The sequence below is a fragment of the Callorhinus ursinus genome, unplaced genomic scaffold, assembly GCF_003265705.2.
Source record: "Callorhinus ursinus isolate GAN/ISIS: 27379988/994484 unplaced genomic scaffold, GSC_fseal_2.0 scaffold8, whole genome shotgun sequence".
NCBI classification, from domain to species: Eukaryota; Metazoa; Chordata; class Mammalia; order Carnivora; family Otariidae; genus Callorhinus; species Callorhinus ursinus.
Window position 1 is genome coordinate 32,273,730 of NW_027397070.1, and position 20,112 is coordinate 32,293,841.

Sequence of the window (20,112 nt, forward strand, 5' to 3'; positions counted from 1 at the left end):
TTTCTCCTCCTCCGTGTCCTGAAATGCCCAACATGAGATGCCATGTCATGCCATGGTATCTCTCTTGGCAGAATACTCTCTCCAGAAACGCCCTATGGAATAGTATACAATTTATACTGGAAAGGAAAGAAGGGCCCTAACAGCCATAGGGGTAAGAGAGGAAAGCCTTCCCCTTGTACCATCAATCCCGCCCTTCAGCACAAAGGAACTTAAAAGGTTTACTATTTTGTCACTTTTAGTACTTGAGGAATTATATCACAAGCCTGAGAAGATAGCTCTAGAAAAAGGAAGTTTCAGGAACTGTGCAGAGAAGACAGAAGGAAAACAAGCCTTTCTGGAGTGAGATTTCTCTTTTATAGCCCTGTTTCCTCATTATCTTTGTCAACCAGTGAATGTTCTTATTTTGTAGGAGCCTACGATCATTTTGTAGCTGTTAAACATCTTTAGTAGAATGTCAGTGGTACTCTGCTGCAATTTTCTGTGGAACAGTGACTGCTCTTACAGATCAGTAACAAAAAAAGTTATGATCACCTTTCCAAATATTACCAAAATAATGTACATGATTGCAGTTTGACCCAGAAAGGCAGAAAACTACTGGATAAAGGAAGGATGGCCTTGTCCTGTGTTGTATAACCAATGACGAGCACAGGGCTTGGCCATCAGCAGTGCTCAAGAAGTATTTGTTGAGTGGATGGACAGGTGAATGAATGCACAATGAGCTAGATCCAGGTTTTTAACAATTGCCTAGGTCTAAAAAAACACAGAGTAACAATTGATAAACAATTAGTAACAAACACATTCCTCTATATAGTCCTGTAGCAAGCATAAGGGCAACATATAAGAACAACAGGTGCAGAAGGCGCTTGATGGAATGAGCACAGGGTGTTATATGCAACCAATGAATCACTAAATTCTACCCCTGAAACTAATACACTATATGTTAACTAAATTGAATTCACATAAAATTTTTAAAAAAGAACAACAGGTACAAAACAAACCAGAGTTGTATGCCTTGGTTTTCCATTCATAAAAACTAAAGAGAAAGTCATCTCTATTTCCGCCAGTCTTTCAACTAGTCACACCCAAGGGCAACAATGATGTCATGAACAGCTCTGAACACAAAGGGCAATGACATGAAATAAACGTTCAACAAATAAAACTGTGCCAAAAACAGTAACAGGATCCCTGATCCAAAGAACTAAAAAGAAAGAACTCACTCTATAACACTACCAGGTTGTATTTAAAGGTTATAGGGTAATGCTTTCTGAATTTGGTAACTCTGTTAAACCCCAATTTTATTTTCATTTATTTGAATCCTAAATAAGCATGTGGATCAATGTAAAACACACACACACATACACACACAGAGACACTCAGTTATCCCATATTAAAATGACACAGAAAAGGGGGGAAAAATGAACCTCTAAAAAGAAGCAATTGCTCTTGGTTTATTGGATATAACAGATACCAAATAATAGTGATCAAAGACTTAAAGTTCTATTTGTCCTGAGAATCCCTGACAAAACACGGCAATCCTGGTAAGGAAGGTTCATTGAGTTCAGCCTGAAAATTTCTTCTAGTTTTGTCACCTGGTATGGAAAGTACATCCTCCCAACTGACTCTTCCTTCTTCCCAGGGTACTTGATACTGATTACTTCATGATACCAAGCAATCGCAAGGACGCTAACAGCGATCAAGGGGGCAGTCATGATGGTTTCTGAGTAACCACCTCCAGTGAGAGACAAAATCCTCCCCCCACTTCACACTGTTCCCACTCCCAAGCATGTGACACCCATTGCATAAACTCCCTTTCACTCTTGCTGAACCAGCATCAGCTCAGGGTGTCCCACAGAATTCAGGATGCACGGTCCGGCATTGACTGAGGCTCCTTGCCATGGACCTAACAGGATTGTTTCATGGTATCCTTACTAAGATCAAGTCACTTGCTGGCATGTCCACTGTCAAGAATTGTGACACCTAACAACAGTGAAAACTTGACAGGTGTCAGCCAAAAAACCGAACACAGGTGTTTGGAGAGTAGATAGCTCAGCGTCCAATGGGGATACAGACATGGTTCAATGTCTCATTGCTGGGCTTGAGGGGAACTGAAACTGTACCATGAAAACTGTAAAGCATTAAACAGAGATGTCAGGTAAGTGCTACTTGGTAAAGAGATGCTTGGTGATACCAAGTAGTGTGTCCAGAGCTTCCACAGAGAATGTCCTGTTGCAGGTGGCAGGGAGAAGAAAAGATCTGTCTAGACAGTATCCTCTCTAAGCCAGTTTTACCTGTCTGGCCACTCTCTGACAGAATCCCTCAATAGCTGTTTTATAACCCATAACAATACTTGGAACTTACATGGGGCTCTTCTTCTGAGGGACTCAAAATACTTTGCAGGCATTATCCTCCAAGCTTACACTGTCAGCGAAACAGGAAGCAAGTTTGATAAACTTTGTTTTGCCTACGGCCTGCCTAGCTAGTGATAGAACTGCCTTGAGTGCTTAAATATCGTAGCAGAGCCTCAAACAGGTTTATTAAACCCAGAATTTTTGGCTCTCTAGGTCAGGCCTGTTTTATTTGTTGCAAACATTTCTGCCTAAGGTTACCAAAACCAAGAGTTCGAATTTTGTTCAGGACCACAACCATGGGTTAGCTCCCAAAGAAATCAGATAGGACGTATGGGAGAAAATTTACCCCATGGCCGTGGCCTGAGTAACCTGACTCTGCTACGAAGTCCAGTTGCCATTAATTTAATAAGCAGCTCCCACCCAAAGTCCCCAGTTTCTCTCATCCCATTTTTATCACAGTTTAGACATTTTTAGATTTCCAGAAGCTAGAGGCATAACTAGCACTCCCAGAGCATTACTAATGAGGAGAAACTTGGTTGAGAATACGTCATCCCAATAACGGAGGTAGGAAGAATTCCAATAGTAATACTCATACCCAACATAACCTGTCTCTTTGTTTTTTGTTTTTTGTTTTCCTTAAAGATTTTATTTGGCAGAGAGATGGCAGCAGAGGGAGAGGGAGAAGCAGACTCCCCTCTGAGCACGGACCTGATGTGGGACTCGGTCCCAGGACCCCAGGATCATGATGTGAGCCGAAGACAGACACTTAACCAACTGAGCCACCCAGGTGCCTCAGCAAGCTGTCTCTCTTTGATTTACAAGAAGAAGAAGATCTCACCTGTATATTCTGTCTCTTTGGAATAGCAATCATCAATTTGAATTGTCATCTTTTGTTTTAAGTGTCAAACTTCTCTTTTTAGTGGCCCTTTTCTTTCCTTTACGAAGTTTAAAATTAAATCTAAGGTGAACACATTAGGGCACATGAAAAAGAGAAGAATACCATTTAAAAAAAAAACAGGGTGGCTTGGCTGGGCAGATGCTGAGTACGTATTAGTCTTTCTCCCACCTCCCCCTTAAATGGAGTAGCTCGGACACATCTCAGTGACAGATTTCTAAAAGAAGAAACATTTGGGGGCACCTGGATGGCTCAGTCGGTTGGGTGTTGGACTCCTGGTTTCGGTGCTCTGAGCTCAGCAAGGAGTCTGTTTCGGATTCTCTCCACCTCTCCCCCCGCCCCGCCCTTCCCCCCACCGCCGGCACTCTCTCTCTCTCAAATAAATAAATAAATAAATAAAATCTTTAAAAAGAAAAAATAAAATCAAGAGGAAACATTTGTTGGCATGTGTTTACCTGGCAATCCCTATACAAATATAATCAAAAGCCACTGTAGCCAAATGCTTTCCACACTTAAAGAGAGGCTGAAGTATTGGGGATGGCACTGCTTTTATTTTCCAGACTTTTTTTAACTTGGGCACCAAATTGGGTACAAAACTGAAAAGCCAGAAAAGAAAAAAATTAAATTTGTTTTGAGGATATGAAACAATTCTCCAGCAGGTGGCCCTCCGGTATCATAAGGGGCTGAGGAACCCCAGAAGCTTCTGAAATAATGTCCACCAAATTCAGCAGCTCACAAAGTTAAGCTGACTCAAAATTTATAGAATTCTCTTACATTTCTAAAGTCTTAACTCTTCCTGCCAACGAAATGCTTTCACATTTTATCATGTAATACTGGATGTATACAATAGAATATATATGTAATATTTATGTTATTAGTCTTAACAATGAATTGAATCCCAGAAAATTGGAATAGTCCAGCTCTGGCTTCCCAAAATGAATTTAAAGAATCACTTAAGCTTACTGAGCTCCCTGTTACCTGCCTGAGTGCAGATATTGATATACATTCCAACAAAAGGAATGAAATGGTGTCCAACCCCACAATGGGATGCAAGAAATCTAAGCACATTCCCACTGAATTTCTAGCAGAATGTAACTGGCAACCACTTCTTTGTTCACATAAAAAGTGTTTAAGCTCAGGCCCAAAATAAGCACTGGATTTAAAATGATAACAACAACAAGCAGGACAAGTCAAGTAGCAAGCACATCAATTAAACAAGATAATGGTCCTAAAACCATACACTCCATTATTCATCACTTACCCAATGCTTGGTAACCACAGGCCAATGTGGATACAAGAGAGAAAGATCTGATCCTGCCCACCTGCCGTTAAGGAGGTCTGGAGAGCTAATTTAAGAGCAGAAACTGACGATCTATTGCTGGGAAGATAGACTCTTTTTGGGTGCACATACTAATAAAAATGAAATGGTATTAGGTAAACTTGTGGACTGAATGCCAACACTTAAAATGTCAGAGTATTCCACATAAAAATCAAAACTTTCAGCTTATCCTGAAAAACTTCCAAGATCTGGCATCACTGAGCTCACATACTCCTCCTGGCAACAATATGAACAAGATCTGTCCAGATCAGAGGGAGTATGTGCCCTCTACTGCACCACACTCACCACTCCCTACTGTCTTAGGCGCCTTCCTTTTTGCTTACCTACATTGTCCACCTGGCCCCTGACCCATGGTTGCATGGAGAAGATGTGACTATTTCATTATAACAATTCATACATACTAGTAAATGATAAATGATACCTAATTTTAATTGATAAATGATGTAAAATATTTATATTTATTATGCATTTACTCCAGGTCATGCAAGCATTTACTATATGAAAGATCCCATTTTATTCTTACAAGAAAAGATGGGAACATCAATGGCCCTGCTTTACACAGATAGGAAAACTGAAGTCGAAAGAAATTAAACAATTTGGTCAAGATCACAATGCTGATTCATGATGGAGCTAAAACTTAAACAGAGTTATGTCCATTTATGTCCAGAACCAGAGCTATTTTCAGTTCTATACTGCTTCTCAGGGTGGGTTGGGTGGTCTGAGAGGCTTCATGAAAGAGGATGAGTTTGAGCTGAACTGTTTTTTTTTCTCCTTCCTATCCTCTTTTAATTTTAACTTCATAGCCTTCTGTTTATAGAGTAGCATAGCACTATTATATATTACAAAATGTGATAGCCTATTATCATGCAGGTATATTTCTCATATAGTGAGAACAGTGTTATACTGCCTAGATATGAATCACGCTGTGCTTTTAACAGAGATGGGATTTTCTCTTAAGGGTGGGATGGCGTCAATCATGATGGTTGTCTGGCAGTCAGTTGCCTAGGGATTGAAGGTATGTCCTTCAACCTGCAAAGCAGGGCTGATAATATGTATGTGGGATTGGGGATTCCCTACTTGGTGGTGGGCCCTAGAGGAAATTTATGTCTTGGTCTTGGCTCTTCCATGTGGGGGCAGGGAGGAGGAAGACAAAAAAAGAAGTTACACTCTGTATAGGAAACAAGGCAAGAGCTGAGTAGCCAGAAAGCCTGGCAAGGTACTTGAAAACTATTCTAACGCTTTGGGTATAGAATATAAAAAAAACCTCGGAGAGTGGAATGGGTCAGGGTCTGGGAGCCCTGAGAGCTTATTAGCTAAGGTAAGATCAGAGAAATCAGTATGTTGTGAGCCTAATTCACTTTGTGTTTCTTTTATTTTCTTGTTTTATTTGCTTTGTGTTCCCTTAGGTTCAAGCCAAGTATTTTTTTGAATTTCTACACAAGCGAGAGGGTTTTCACTTTTGCTCGGGCTAGAGTCTTTTTTTTTTTTAAGATTTTTTTTATTTATTCATTCGAGACACAGAGATACAGAGAGAGAGAATATGAGCAGGGGGAGACGCAGAGGAAGGGGGAGAAGCAGGCCCCCCACTGAGCAGGGATCTTAATACGAGGATTGATCCCAGGACTCTGGGATCATGACCTGAGCCGAAGACAGACACTTAACCATCTGAGCCACCCAGGCGTCCCTGGGCTAGAGTTTTAATAGGATATAAGACCCCTCAGAGAACACGTGTAGCAGATGAGAGAAAATTGAGAAAATTGAGGGAGCCGTGTCGGGCCCTCTGCCCACCTGGAGAATCTCCTTCTCATAATAAAACATTGGAGATTCTTTCCACGTTTTTAATAGAAGAAATTTCCATAGAATATTTTGTTTGGAGAACAATGTAGAAGGAGGTAGTATGGCGGAAGAAGAAAAGGCAGTGGTAAATTTAGGCAGAATCAATGTTAATCTTTCAAGACAAATGCAATGTTTCCAAGTGTGAACATTCTTAAAATCTTCTAAGGCCATTCAAATTGATGCATTATGTTTTTATTCTACTCTCTCCCTTTGGGGTTGTGTATACACTGAAGTGATAAGAGGTAATCTGATGCCAAAACAACTTCATGGTTATGAATACAGCCTGATAAAGTGCAGTTGATAATATCCTTATGTTATTTTATACATTGTTAAACTTTGTGATTGTACTCCAATGCAATAAAATTATCATGTTTATACCAGTAAAGGATAGTTATGTGTAGCTTCACACTGAAAAAGCATGCCTTTTAAAAATGCCTTAATTTTCTGCAAATATCTAAAATGCCTTTGAAATCTCCACAGCCTATTATGTGGTTATAAGCTACACGTTTGCTTCCACAACTGCACAAAACCACCACACATGGAAAGCCCCGTTTGGACCAGTCCTCACAAAGATTCACAACACTGGAGTACGAGCCCAGATGAATCACTCAGAACCAATCCTTTTGCCTGCGTTCTGAACATCCTCCTCGAGAGAGACATGCTGCAGTTTCCTACAAATCAAATATTTGGTAGCCTGAGACGGAGCCCCTGGGTGCCTCCTCTACATTGAAAGGCAGCTGCTTCTGTTATTAAAAACTATTCTTGGGGCGCCAGGTGCCTCAGTCCGTTAAGCATCAGACTCTTGATTTCAGCTCAGGTCATGACCTCAGCGTTGTCAAGCTCAGTGGGGAGTCTGCTTCTCTTCTGCCCCTCCCCCTGCTTGTGCACGCTCTCTCTCTCTCTCAAATAAATAAAAAATCTTTTTAAAAAGTTATAAAAAATCCTATTCTTAAGAAAGAATTCATCTATGGGTGGCTCAGTTGGTTAAGCAACTGCCTTCAGCTCAGGTCATGATCCGGGGTCCTGGGATGGAGTCCCACATCAGGCTCCCTGTTCAGCAGGGAGCCTGCTTCTCCCTCTGACTCTGCTTGACACTCCCCCTGCTTGTGCTCTCCCTCTCTCTCTCTCTGTCAAATAAATAAATAAAATCTTTAAAAAAAAATTTTAAAAGGGGCGCCTGGGTGGCTCAGTTGGTTAAGCTCGGCTCAGGTCATGATCCTGGAGTCCCGGGATCGAGTCCCACATTGGGCTCCCTGCTCAGCAGGGAGTCTGCTTCTCCCTCTGACCTTCCCCCCTCTCATGTTCTCTCTCTCTCTCTCATTCTCTCTCTCATATAAATAAAATCTTTAAAAATAAATAAATAAATAAATTTTTAAAAAGAAATAATTCATCTACCAATAACCTAATTAGAAAAATATGCTTGATTACATGTCTGTAAACTGACAGCTAGTGTGGTATATGTGGTATCTATTCACCACCCTTTAGAATGTTTTCCATATTTTTGAGTCTGTCATCACTTATTTTTTTATAAATATCAATAGAACAATGAGTATATATATGTTATGTGATACTTTCCCACCTTCTACCTTGTATTTCTTTTTTTTTTTTTTTAAAAATAATGGATGATCTTTTTTTTTTTTTAAAGATTTTATTTATTTATTTGAGAGAGAATGAGAGAGAGAGAGCGCGAGAGGGAAGAGGGTCAGAGGGAGAAGCAGACTCCCTGCTGAGCAGGGAGCCCGACGTGGGACTTGATCCCGGGTCTCCAGGATCATGACCTGAGCCGAAGGCAGTCGCTTAACCAACTGAGCCACCCAGGTGCCCCTCTACCTTGTATTTCTGTTATTTATGTATCTGTCTTAACTCTTCTACTAACATTTATGCAAGATCCACTCCCATCTCTTCTTTTTTATTATCTGAATCACCAAACAAATACTTGCTAAATGTGCACATAAATGAATGAACAAAACCTCTGGATATACATAAGGCAAAATCCTTTTGTCATCCTGAGCCTTCATGTAAAATTTCATGTGTGTCTAAGGGTGAGTTTTACTAAGCAGTACTAACTTTCTACTTTCTAGCGGGGGGCAACAAACGCTCCAAAAAAAAAAAAAAAAAAAAAAAAAGGAAAAAGTCAGCTCCAGGATAATTTTTGCTTAATTGAGATCATACCAATAAATGAATTCCTTATAAGAAAGCATACTAGAAAATTTAGTCATGTCAGTTATCTTTCTTCAACAGCAGAATTTATAAGCAAAGCTTTAGGGTAATACATCATAATATTGATTTTAAATATTTCTGAAATACCACTGGCTTTGTGAACATGAATAGCAAACATGGAATGACCATTCCGAGTCCTAAGTAATTTACTGGACTAACATATTGGTACTTAAAAACAAAGATCTATCATAAACGCCAGAGAAAGTATGATGACTTCAGGACAAGACAACAAAATGACTTACTATAAAAGGCAATCGATAACTGAAATCACCAGCAATTCTGTGTCATGTAATATATGTGAAGATGCAAAGATAAAAACAAGTAAAAAAAAAAAAAAGATCATCCTTCCCTAATGTAGTTGGCAATGGTATTAGATGTTTCCTGTGTTCATGTTAATAGTTATAAAATTATTAATTTTTATTAAATTTCCATTGCTTTTTTCCAGAACAAGCATGGAGGGGAGAATTCAGCATCTAATTCAGCAAATCAATTCATCACTAAAAGTCAAACAAAGGTCATATTCCATCAAATACTCTTTTACTCATCTTCCCCATTTGTATATCATTTAAGTGGCTCTGTTACTGAGGCAAAATGAAATCCAAAGCATTTCCAAGAACAAAGGCCAAAACTTGTATTCCTTCTTAACACAATTAGAGTGAACAATGTTCACCATCATTAGCCATCAGGGAAATTCAAATCAAGACCACATTGAGATACCGCCTTACACCAGTTAGAATGGCAAAAATTGACAAGGCAGGAAACAACAAATGTTGGAGAGGTTGTGGAGAAAGGGGACTCCTCCTACACTGTTGGTGGGAATGCAAATTGGTACAGCCACTTTGGAAAACAGTATGGAGGTTCCTCAAAAGTTAAAATAGAGCTACCCTATGACCCATCAATTGCACTATTGGGTATTTACCCCAAAGATAAAGATGTAGTGAAAAGAAGGGGCACATGCACCCCACTGTTCATAGCAGCAATGTCCACAAGCCAAACTGTGGAAGGAGCTGAGATTGCCCTTCAACAGACAAATGTATAAAGATGTGGTCCACATATACAATGGAATATTACTCAGCCATCAGAAAGGATGAATACCCACTGTTTGCATCGACATGGATGGAACTGGAGGGAATTATGCTAAGTGAAATAAGTCAAGCAGAGAAAGTTAATTATCATATGGTTTCACTTATTCATGGAACATAAGGAATAGCTGGAGGACACTAGGAGAAGGAAGGGAAAAATGAAGGGGGGGATTGGAGGGAGAGATGAACCATGAGAGACTATGGACTCTGAGAAACAAACCGAGGGTTCTAGAGGGGAGGGGGGTGGGGGGGATGGGTTAGCCTGGTGATGGGTATTAAAGAGGGCACGTTCTGCGTGGAGCACTGGGTGTTATGCACAAACAATGAATCATGGAACACTACATCAAAAACTAATGATGTAATGTATGGTGATTAACATAACAATAAAAATTTTTTAAAAAAACAAGGGAAAAAAAGACTAAAAGACTAAAAAAGAAAAAACTAAAGTTAAATGATATATCTCATCTTATATTTTATTGTAATTTTTTTATAATTCTTTCATTTTTTTTAAAGATTTTATTTATTTATTTGAGAGAGAGAGAATGAGAGACAGAGAGCACGAGAGGGAAGAGGGTCAGAGGGAGAAGCAGACTCCCCGCTGAGCAGGGAGTCCGATGCGGGACTTGATCCTGGGACTCCAGGATCATGACCTGAGCCGAAGGCAGTTGCTTAACCAACTGAGCCACCCAGGCGCCCTCATCTTATTTTTTAAAAACCAAGATGCTAAAGAAAAGTTAAACATGACTTTCCTGTTGGATACTAAGAATTAAAAAATCTCTTTCTATGTTAAAAAAGGTAATATGTTATATGTTTACATATAACATACATTGTAAGTTTAAAAAAAAAAAAAAGGTAATTCTCCAGCAAATCAATTACTGTGAGTTTGTTCAAGAAAGCCCATAATAAATGGGCCTTTGGAATATGAGGAAATGGGAACTGTCTGGGATAATAGCACTGAATTAGCAGCCCCAACACTCACTCACCCTATCATGCCTACAGAAAGACATTAAATAGGATCAGTCAGATCAAGAATTCACCTTCTCCAGCCCAGGGACACTGGTATTTCTTCTTCTCTTACAGACGAGCAGTAAGCTAACCTAGGGCAATCTTGAGACAATCCAAGCAAATTCACCATGTTCCCAAGTCTGTCTGGCCAGCACCATGACGAGCACCAAGTAGTTTCCCATTTCCCACTAGGTGGAAGGCCCAGATATTGCCTTCCAAACATTAAGGGAGGAAGGCTGGGGGTGTGAGGAAGGACTGCCAAAACCTAATCACAAGAAATCTTTGTTTTTGTACTCTGACCTCTCACAAGTACTTAGAAGCCTAGTACTTGGGACAAATAAACCCACAATTGATTTTTTTCTGAATATTGAATTGTTAAAGCAATAACCTTCCACCCTATGGAATTATTGTTACATTTTTTCAGCACAGATAAATGCCCATCTTCTGTGGGAATACAGGAAAGGCTAAAATAAGTTTGATTTATTCAGAGTAAATAGATACCCTCAGGGCGCCTGGGTGGCTCAGTTGGTTAAGCGACTGCCTTCGGCTCAGGTCATGATCCTGGAGTCCCGGGATCGAGTCCCATATCGGGCTCCCTGCTCAGCAGGGAGTCTGCTTCTCCCTCTGACCCTCTTCCCTCTTGTGCTCTGTCTCTCATTCTCTCTCTCTCAAATAAATAAATAAAATCTTAAAAAAAAAAAAGTCTTAAAAAAAAATAGATACCCTCAGTTGGATTTCCAAAACACAGAAATCAGGGGGCCTCCTGGGTGGCTCAGTCAGTTGAGCAAGTGACTCTTGGTTTCAACTCAGGTCGTGATCTCATGGGTTGTGGGATGGAACCCACCAGGAGTTCCATGCTCAGCAGGGAGTCTGCTTAAAGATTCTCACCTTCTGCCCCTCCTCTGACCTGTGCACACACATGTGTGCACTCTCAAATAAATGGATCTTTAAATTAAAAAAAAAAAAAAAGCAGAACTTCTTTAAGTAAGAAATATTGAAAGACCTAGTCCATTCGCTATTAGGGTTAAAATATAAGGACAGTTAACCCAGATAAAAAAAATCCAAGCAAATTTTCATAAGTAATCAGAAATTGTTAAGTTCCCATTTTGGAGCAGAGAAAGACATTAATATTCACCAAAAAACAGATATCAACCTATACAGAGATCATGTCCAAAAATTCATTTATGTAGTTATATACATGCAACTAACTTGCCATTATCCTACTTTGAATAAAAAATTAGAACATTTCGCCATGTTTATATGTCAAAGATGATGAATGCAGCCCTAGTGGAGTTACGCCTGAGATAAGTATAATGCATTTTTTATCACCCTGAAAATATTTATTCCCTTAAAAAAAAAGTACAGAGAAGTAAAACATATCAGGCAAGGTGACAGAAAACATCAACCCTGTGACAGAAAAATCACACCACATTTTTGCTGACAAGGTAAAAGACCTACCGAAAGGCACAAGGCAATACACATTTATCGAGGCAGGCTTTCTTCAGCAACGGGAAAATGTAAAACATACTGAAACTTCTCGGGCTCTACCAATGCACGTCTCTCAGGTGGGTGTTACAGAGCCGGAGCACATCTGCCTTTAGCCCAGCTGGCAAACTTCTCAGAAGCAGATCCTTGTTATGCACTGAATTGCATCCCCAGAAAAAAAATATACATATAACCTGCCACACTTATAAATGTGACCTTCTTCGAAAATAAGATACTGGCAGATATAATCAAGCGAAGATTAAGTTATCAGGGTGAGTCCTAATCCAATGGCTGGTGTTCTTGTAAGACCAGGGAAATATGGGCAGAGAGACACACTGAAGGATCACAGCCACGGGAACATGGAGGCAGGGGTTGCAATTACGTTGCCACAAGTGAAGGAACTCGTGAGGTCACCAGAAGCCAGAAGAAGCAAGAATGACCCCCCTGTCTTGGGGCACTGGAAGGAGCATGGCCCTGCCTACACTTTGATTTCAGACTTCCAGGCTCTAAAACCACAGGAGAATAAATTTCTGTTGTTTTAAGCCATCCAGTTTGTGGTATTTTGTTATGGTAGCCCTAGAAAACTAAGACACTCAGTGAATATGTTTTAGAGACGTAAAGAAGGAGACAAAGATGACAGGGTGCCAATTAGGTACAAATTTGAGGTTCATTTGAGCCCTTAATTATCCCTTAAAGGATAAACATTCAGAAATTTCCACAAAGGTTCTTGGCTTCTTGGTTGTCTGCTGTCTAATAAGGGCAGGTCTTGCCCATAACCCATTGAGAAAAATACTCCATTCTCTGGAGAAGTGCTTCTGTCCCCTAGTGGGAAAGAAGATACTAAAATAATATATAAGGAGTTTAATAATATAATTAAATAAACACAAGCTGGAGAACTGTATGTCATTTGTCAACTCATCACAGAGATTAAAAGTTGAAAGGCAGGTAACTTGACATAGCACAACCCACTGTTCTGGATAAGAATAAATTATCTGCCTCTAGGTATAAGCCTATATAGAATTAAAACCCTTCCCCCAAAGCTTACATTCCTGGACAAGGTGGAAAAACATGCACTGAAACTGGAGGCCTCCAACACATACAGGAGTCTAGTAGGCTTATCTGTTTAAATAAGCATAGTCCAGAGGAGTAGATGCACCAGCATAAAATTAACTGTGACATTATTAATGTACACTAATTAAACATAAATGATACTTCCCAGGATCTAGGAGAAAAGGTGCGTTCATTCAAACTCTTGTCTTCAGCCCAATAATGTAGCAGAAAGGATATTTTTAAACCAATAATGTCTTTCATAAGCCTTGATGAGGATCATAATTTCAATCAAAAACTGACAAAATATATTCTCAAAAAGAAGCTGGAATCGAATTGTGTAGAAGAAAAGCATTAAAACTCCGGGACATCTTAGGCAAGTCAAGAAAATTCTCACATATTTCAATGCAACTGCCATCATCTACTAAATTTAGAAAATTATTGCGGTTTCACAAGTATGGATTACTCACAAATATATTTTTTTTCTCTGATTTAATGAGCCCTGTCAGGTAAAGCTGTCATCTCCAACTCAGGTTAATTTGAGGGAACCTGCTTTTTCCAGATGGCGTCAAGGAGAGCAGACAGCTAATATGAGATTAACCTCCAAGTCATACAATTTTTATCTCAATGTGGAGTGCAAGAGCTGTTAGCCTCAGAGCTTGCTTTGATCCATTTCTTAAACCAGCATCCTACTATGGCATTCTCTAAAATACTCCTAAAATGTCATGTTTCTCTGCCAGAAAACTGCCAGTGTTACCCTGAGAGTCTGGGATAGAGTCTGTGGCAAACCGGGTGAACCACCTTCCCTGCTCTACAGGAGACAAAATATCAAATAATAGCACATCCTATGTCTTTACTGCATCAAGCCCATGGCTAATTTAGTGCCTAAAAGCTTACCTGTCCTCTAGATTAGTTTTAGAAACTCAGCATTACAAATCTCTGGACATTCTGCACCCCCAGCCAGAAGCCGTTCACCTGCCAAAATGCTGATTAATTAAATGACCTTTCATCACATTTCCAGTCTTCTTGTTTGTGGATGTGCGGCTGGGCTCCAGGCATCTTTTTCATGCTCACAGCCAATGTCTTGGAAAGTATAATTTGGCATGCATTTCTCAGTTGTAACAGGTGAAGAGACTCCTCCTCTCAAAATAGTCCAACATCCTAACCCGGAAATGTTCATAAAGAAAAAACAAAACAAAACAAAAAAACCCAGCACTAGGGCACCTGGGTGGCTCAGTTGGTTAAGCAACTGCCTTTGGCTCAGGTCATGATCCTGGAGTCCCTGGATCAAGTCCTGCATCAGGCTCCCTGCTCGGCAGGGAGTCTGCTTCTCCCTCTGACCCTCCCCCCTCTCATGTGCTCTCTCTCTCTCTCTCTCTCTCTCATTCTCTCTGTCTCAAATAAATAAATAAAATCTTAAAAAAAAAAACAAAACCCAGCACTAACAACCAGAGCAGTGCTGTGAAAACACAATCCACATTAAAACTTCCACCTAAGAAAATCCAGGGGGAATCAGGCATCAGAATTTTTTGAAACCTCCCCAAAATGATCCTAATGTTCACCTGTAGTTAAGAACTACTGACCTAGACCAGAGGTCAACAAGCTTTTCCAGTAAAGGGCCATATCGTAAATGTTTTAGGCTTTGTGTGCGGTCTCTGTCACAACTACTCAACTCTGCTGATCTGGCACAAAAGTAGCCACAGACAAGATGTAAATGAGCACGTGCAGCTGGGTCCCAAGACAGCTTTATTTAGGAACACTGAAATTTGAATTTTATTTAACTTTTACATGTCACAAAATATTATGCTTCTTCTAATTTTTTTTCAATCATTTGAAAATGTAAAGATCATTCTTAACTTGGAGGTCATACAAAATAGATGGCAGACCAGATTTGACCAGGCCACAGTTTACTGACCCCTGATCTACACTGCAGATGGAATACATTTCTCCTTAGTCTTTTCTCAAAAACATTTGCTCAGTGACTCTGTCAATCAGTCCTAGAAAAGACCCCTTCAAAGCACGGGTACCTTCAGATTCAAGTTGGTCCAGGCCATATGAGGCAGCCGTATTAACATGGCTAATGGATGGGACAACGGTTCTTCTCTCCGAGGAAGCCTCAGAATCAGGAAGTGCTGGGAAAAGGCTGGGGGCTTCCTCCATTATTCCAGGGGGAGTCACTGGAGAGCCCCAAACTGGTGTGAACAATTCCTCGTTTGGCCCCGTCACAGTGTCTATTAGGTCTGTCAAACACAAGAAATAGCACTTGACCCAAAGATGATCATTAGGGGAAATGTATACATATCTTTCTGCTTTTTAAGCAAGAAATGATCAATGAAACCAGTATCTTATATACACTAAGTCTGGCACTTTAGACCAGCTCCCCCCTTCCCACAGGGCATCAATCCAGCTATGCAAGGCACTTTATCGTCTGGGAAGATGTATTGTCTCAAATCAGAACTTTCTTTTTTAAATTTTGATTTCCCATTTATTTTACTGACAATATTACAGATTTTGCACAATTTTATATGATTTACTGCCAAAGATAGAAAATGTAACAAAAAAGTATTAAAATATATGCCTAAGACTACTTTTAAAAATCAAGCCAAAGGGCAAGACTATCTGTGCCTAGAATATGCTCAATTTCAACGCAGCCAGATTTAGCCCCAGGTTTTCCCAAATATAAAAAACTCTAGAATAGTATAATTTTTCATGTCTGGTAGATCATCAGAATCTCTGAGGTAATTTTTTAGAAGTCCATCTCCATGCTTTCCACCTATCCCAACTTACTGAATCAGAATCTCCTTTGTGGAGAAGCTGGAAAAACTATTTTTTAAAGCTCCTAGGATATGGATCCACAGACTCTCACATACATTGCTGCTAGGAATATACATCGGTGCAACCACTTTGGAAAATAGTGAGGCATTGCCCCCTACAGTCAAACATTCATACCTAGAGCCCAGCTCTAGGTATATAACCAAGAGAAACTCCTGCACGTGTCCAATGGAGAATATACAAGAGACTATGCCTGGCAGCAAGCAATGTTCACAATAGCCAAACCTGGAAATGACCCAAATGCAAACTGCTAGGAGAGACTGGACGAAGATGAGATGAATAAACTGTGATCGATTTTCATAGTGGAATATTATAAACAGTCAAAACAAAAGATTCACAGTAAGTAAATCTTAGCCATAGACTATTAAGTGAAACAAACAAGTCCCAAAAAGGCTATCTGCAGCACAATACTGTTTTTATAAAGTTAAAAACTACTAAAATATGTTTTAAATGCATAATTTTAGGCATAAATACAGACGCTATAAAACTAAGAGAGCAGGAAACCAAGAAAATGAGAAACACAAGATTCAAGATGACAACACCAGAAGAGGACAAGTGTGAAGTGGGAAGGATGATGGGGTTACATGTAGGTTACTGACCAGGCCCTAGAGTTTTTTTGGAGGGGCAGGATTAGGAGATATTTATTACTTTGTTAAAAATAACTCAGTTAATAAATAAAAGTCTTTACTTAGACCAATAATGCGATAGAGACATGAGGTCCAAAAACAATAATTAAATAATAATAATTTTTGTAATTTCCAGGTGATTCTGATGATCACCAAGATTTAAAAACTTTGCTCTCCTTAAGATATCAGAGCATTTGAGGGCCTCCTATATACAAAGCACTTTGTAGCCATTATTTCGAATCCTTAGAATAACCTGTAAGATAGGTAGGCATTATTTAGAGATGCACAAACCAAGCTTGGACACGTGAGGAGACTTGCTTGAGGCCACAATACTAGTGAGGGCCAAAGCTGGGATTTGAACTGAGGTCCTCACTGTTTTCACTTCACCCCCTGGCTCCTAGCAGCCAGAGCTGTCAAACAAGGAGAGAGTTCTCAGGAGCTCTGGCCTTCCCAGGCCCCAGCGATGAGCCACCAGGTTTTACTTGGGAACTACCCCCTCATCCTGTTAGGCTTTGTCACATCCCTCCAAACAACAGAGAGTTCACCCACCTTTCCGGTTCACTCTCCAGGTGAGATGTGTGTGTATACCCTGGGGACAGAGCCAGCTGCCACACTCATTCTATTGCTTATAACTCAGAAAAGATCCACCCCCAAAATTCTGAGTCCAAGTCCCCCCCGTGCGCGCGCCCCCCCCTTTACAAACCTTCCAGAGCAGAAGTGACTTCAAAAGAGAGAGGCAAGGCTGTAGTTGAAACTGTAGTGGACAGAGGCTCCCACCTCCTGGACAGCTGAGTAACAGCAGGAACACCAGATGTGGTGGAGGGGGGCTCTTTCCCTTCCCCAGTCTTACAATTTTCTCCAGTAACCTCGAGGCTAGAAACCTGCTGCTCTTGTGTCACCAGTGATAAAGTGGCTTCTGCTTCTTGAACAGCTGTTGTCATCTCTTGAGTGATGATGTCTTAAAAGGGGGGATACAACATTTTAAAATAGACAAATTCCCCATACCTTAAAATGTCACTCTATAATTAATAAATTGGAAAAAAAAAAAAAAAGAAGACAGCTATTTCAGGGTATGAGAAGGCAAACGGATCGCTTAGACACAAAATGCCAGCAAATAAATGTTTTCAGTGTTGCTGCTTTCAGGAGCGATGAATCAATCTAAGACCAAGATAAAGAAGTTAATATGTAAAACATAAAATCCAAAACAAAATAGAAAGATCAACAGTTGAGCTCCCTCTTATAAATATCAACATAACCAGTTTGTTAAGAAACAAATTATACGGTTCTAAGTTACATTCAAAAATTCTCAGCACTTATATATATTAATTTTCACATTTGCATTTCTAAAGGGGAAAGGAAAGCCAGCATTTTGAATAAACGAGTTATTATTACAGTAACTAAGGTTTCTGAGTTTCTATTACATGCTATATACACATATAATTCGATTATATGCTATATACACACACTACTAAGTATATGGTGGGCATTATTTTATCTTCCAATGTGTACTAAGGGGAGGTAGGTATTAATACATTCCATGGAAGCCATGTATCATAGTGTCAAGAATGCAGACTTTAAGGGCCCCTGTGTGGTTCAGTCATTTGAGCTTCAGACCCTTGGTTTCAGCTCAGGTCATGATCTCAGGGTTGTGAGATGGAGCCCCTCCCTGCTCCCCGGGCTCTGTGATCAGCAATCAGCTGAGAATCTGCTTGAGATTCTCTCCCTCTCCTTCTGCCCCTCCACCCCAGCTCGAGCTCTCGTGTGTGCGCTCTCTCTCTCTCTCTCTCTCTCAAATAAATAAATAAATAAATAAATAAATAAATAAATAAATAGACAACACATGTAAAACACTTAGCACATACCCCGGTATTATATAAGTATTCAACAAATATCAACTTTGAGTGGTGACTGTTATCAGAGAAAAAAAGAGTAAGAACTAGAAACAGTGCTGGAAATTTTAAAATTATCATTCAAAATTTCTTCACATCTCTCATTCTCCCTACTTACTGTAAAGAAAAAATAATAATATGATAATTATTATAGATGACTTTTAAAACCTGACCTTCAATTGAACCTGTGAAAGAATAAGCTGAATCTGAGAACTGATGATAATCTCAGGTTACTCATCTGTTCATAATAACCAAAAACACAAACAAATCATTGCATATCCTAAAGAAGATAATGTCCTAAGTAGTTCCTAGGCCCTTAAATGATTGGCATTTGAGTTGTTTACTTTTTTTTTAATTTTTGTTTAAGATTTTATTTATTTGACAGAGAGAGACACAGCGAGAGAGGGAACACAAGCAGGGGGAATGGGAGATGGAGAAGCAGGCTTCCCGCCCAGCAGGGAGCCCAAAGCAGGACTCGATCCCAAGACCTCGGGACCATGACCTGAGCCAAAGACAGACACTTAACGACTGAGCCACCCAGGCACCCCAGTTGTTTACTTCTGAAAAAGACTTATAATCACCAGAAAACAGGTAGAAAGCTTTCTGGCTATTCTCTAACTACTGTTGTCAATAATCTCAGTTTTTCATATTCTTTTTAGCTTGAACAACAAAAAAATTAAAGTGAAAGGAATTATTTAACTGTTCCTCTCTCTACAAAGAACATTTAGAAACTTTCTGATTAAGTTGAACATTGCAGGCAGTCAAATTGTATAATTTCAGTCTGAATGGTTCTCTATCCTCATTTACGCACCCACTGACTTAGTATCTATGGAGCACCTGCTATGTGCCAGATATTGTGCTATGTGCTGGGAATAAAAAGAAGTTGCCTATTAAGAGACCGTAGTGGAGGGGCACCTGGCTAGCTCAGTCAGAAGAGCATGTGACTCTTGATCTTAGGCTTCATGAGTTCGAGCCCCACATTGGGTGTAGAGATTACTAAAAAATAAATAAACTTAAGAAAAGAGAGAGACTATAGTTAAGTGAAGCAATTATGACAAAGTAAGGAGTATATCCAATAATCAAAATAATAATCAGACAATCACCAAATTCATTTTACTTTTTAGGCTGTATTAATACAAGCTAATGCAATTCTAATACATAAGAATCACAGATTCAATTATGCGATGAATAATCTGGAACTATATGACTTAACGCTCCAGGAATATCTTAAAATGTTATGGAAAATCGAAGTAAACTTCTTGTAGTCATATCCAATATCTTCATGGTCATGGAGATCCAACTCTCTTAATGGAATTTTAAAAACCAACGTACAAAACAATTTCTTGAAGCTTCTTCTTTTTTTTAAGACTTTATTTACTTATTTGTCAGAGAGACAGAAAGAGAGCACAAGCAGGGCGAACAGCAGGCAGAGGGAGAAGCAGGCTCCCTGCTGAGCAAGAAGCCTGATGTAGGACTCGATCCCAGACCTGAGCTGAAGGCAGACGCTT

At 39.7% G+C, this 20,112-nt stretch overlaps 1 protein-coding gene across 5 annotated transcripts in view; it reads right to left on the bottom strand.

The window, feature by feature from the left end:
* ARMH4 (armadillo like helical domain containing 4) overlaps window positions 1–20,112 on the bottom strand; it is a 128,526-nt gene that overhangs the window by 96,045 nt on the left and 12,369 nt on the right. For all 5 annotated transcript variants that reach the window (XM_025869963.2, XM_073895274.1, XM_073895272.1 and 2 more), the window contains exons 3-4: window positions 17,419–17,673; window positions 15,285–15,497 (exon numbers count right to left, since the gene is read on the bottom strand). In XM_025869963.2, the coding sequence (XP_025725748.1) occupies window positions 15,285–15,497; window positions 17,419–17,673 (468 nt within the window). The remainder of the gene's footprint in view (window positions 1–15,284; window positions 15,498–17,418; window positions 17,674–20,112) is intronic.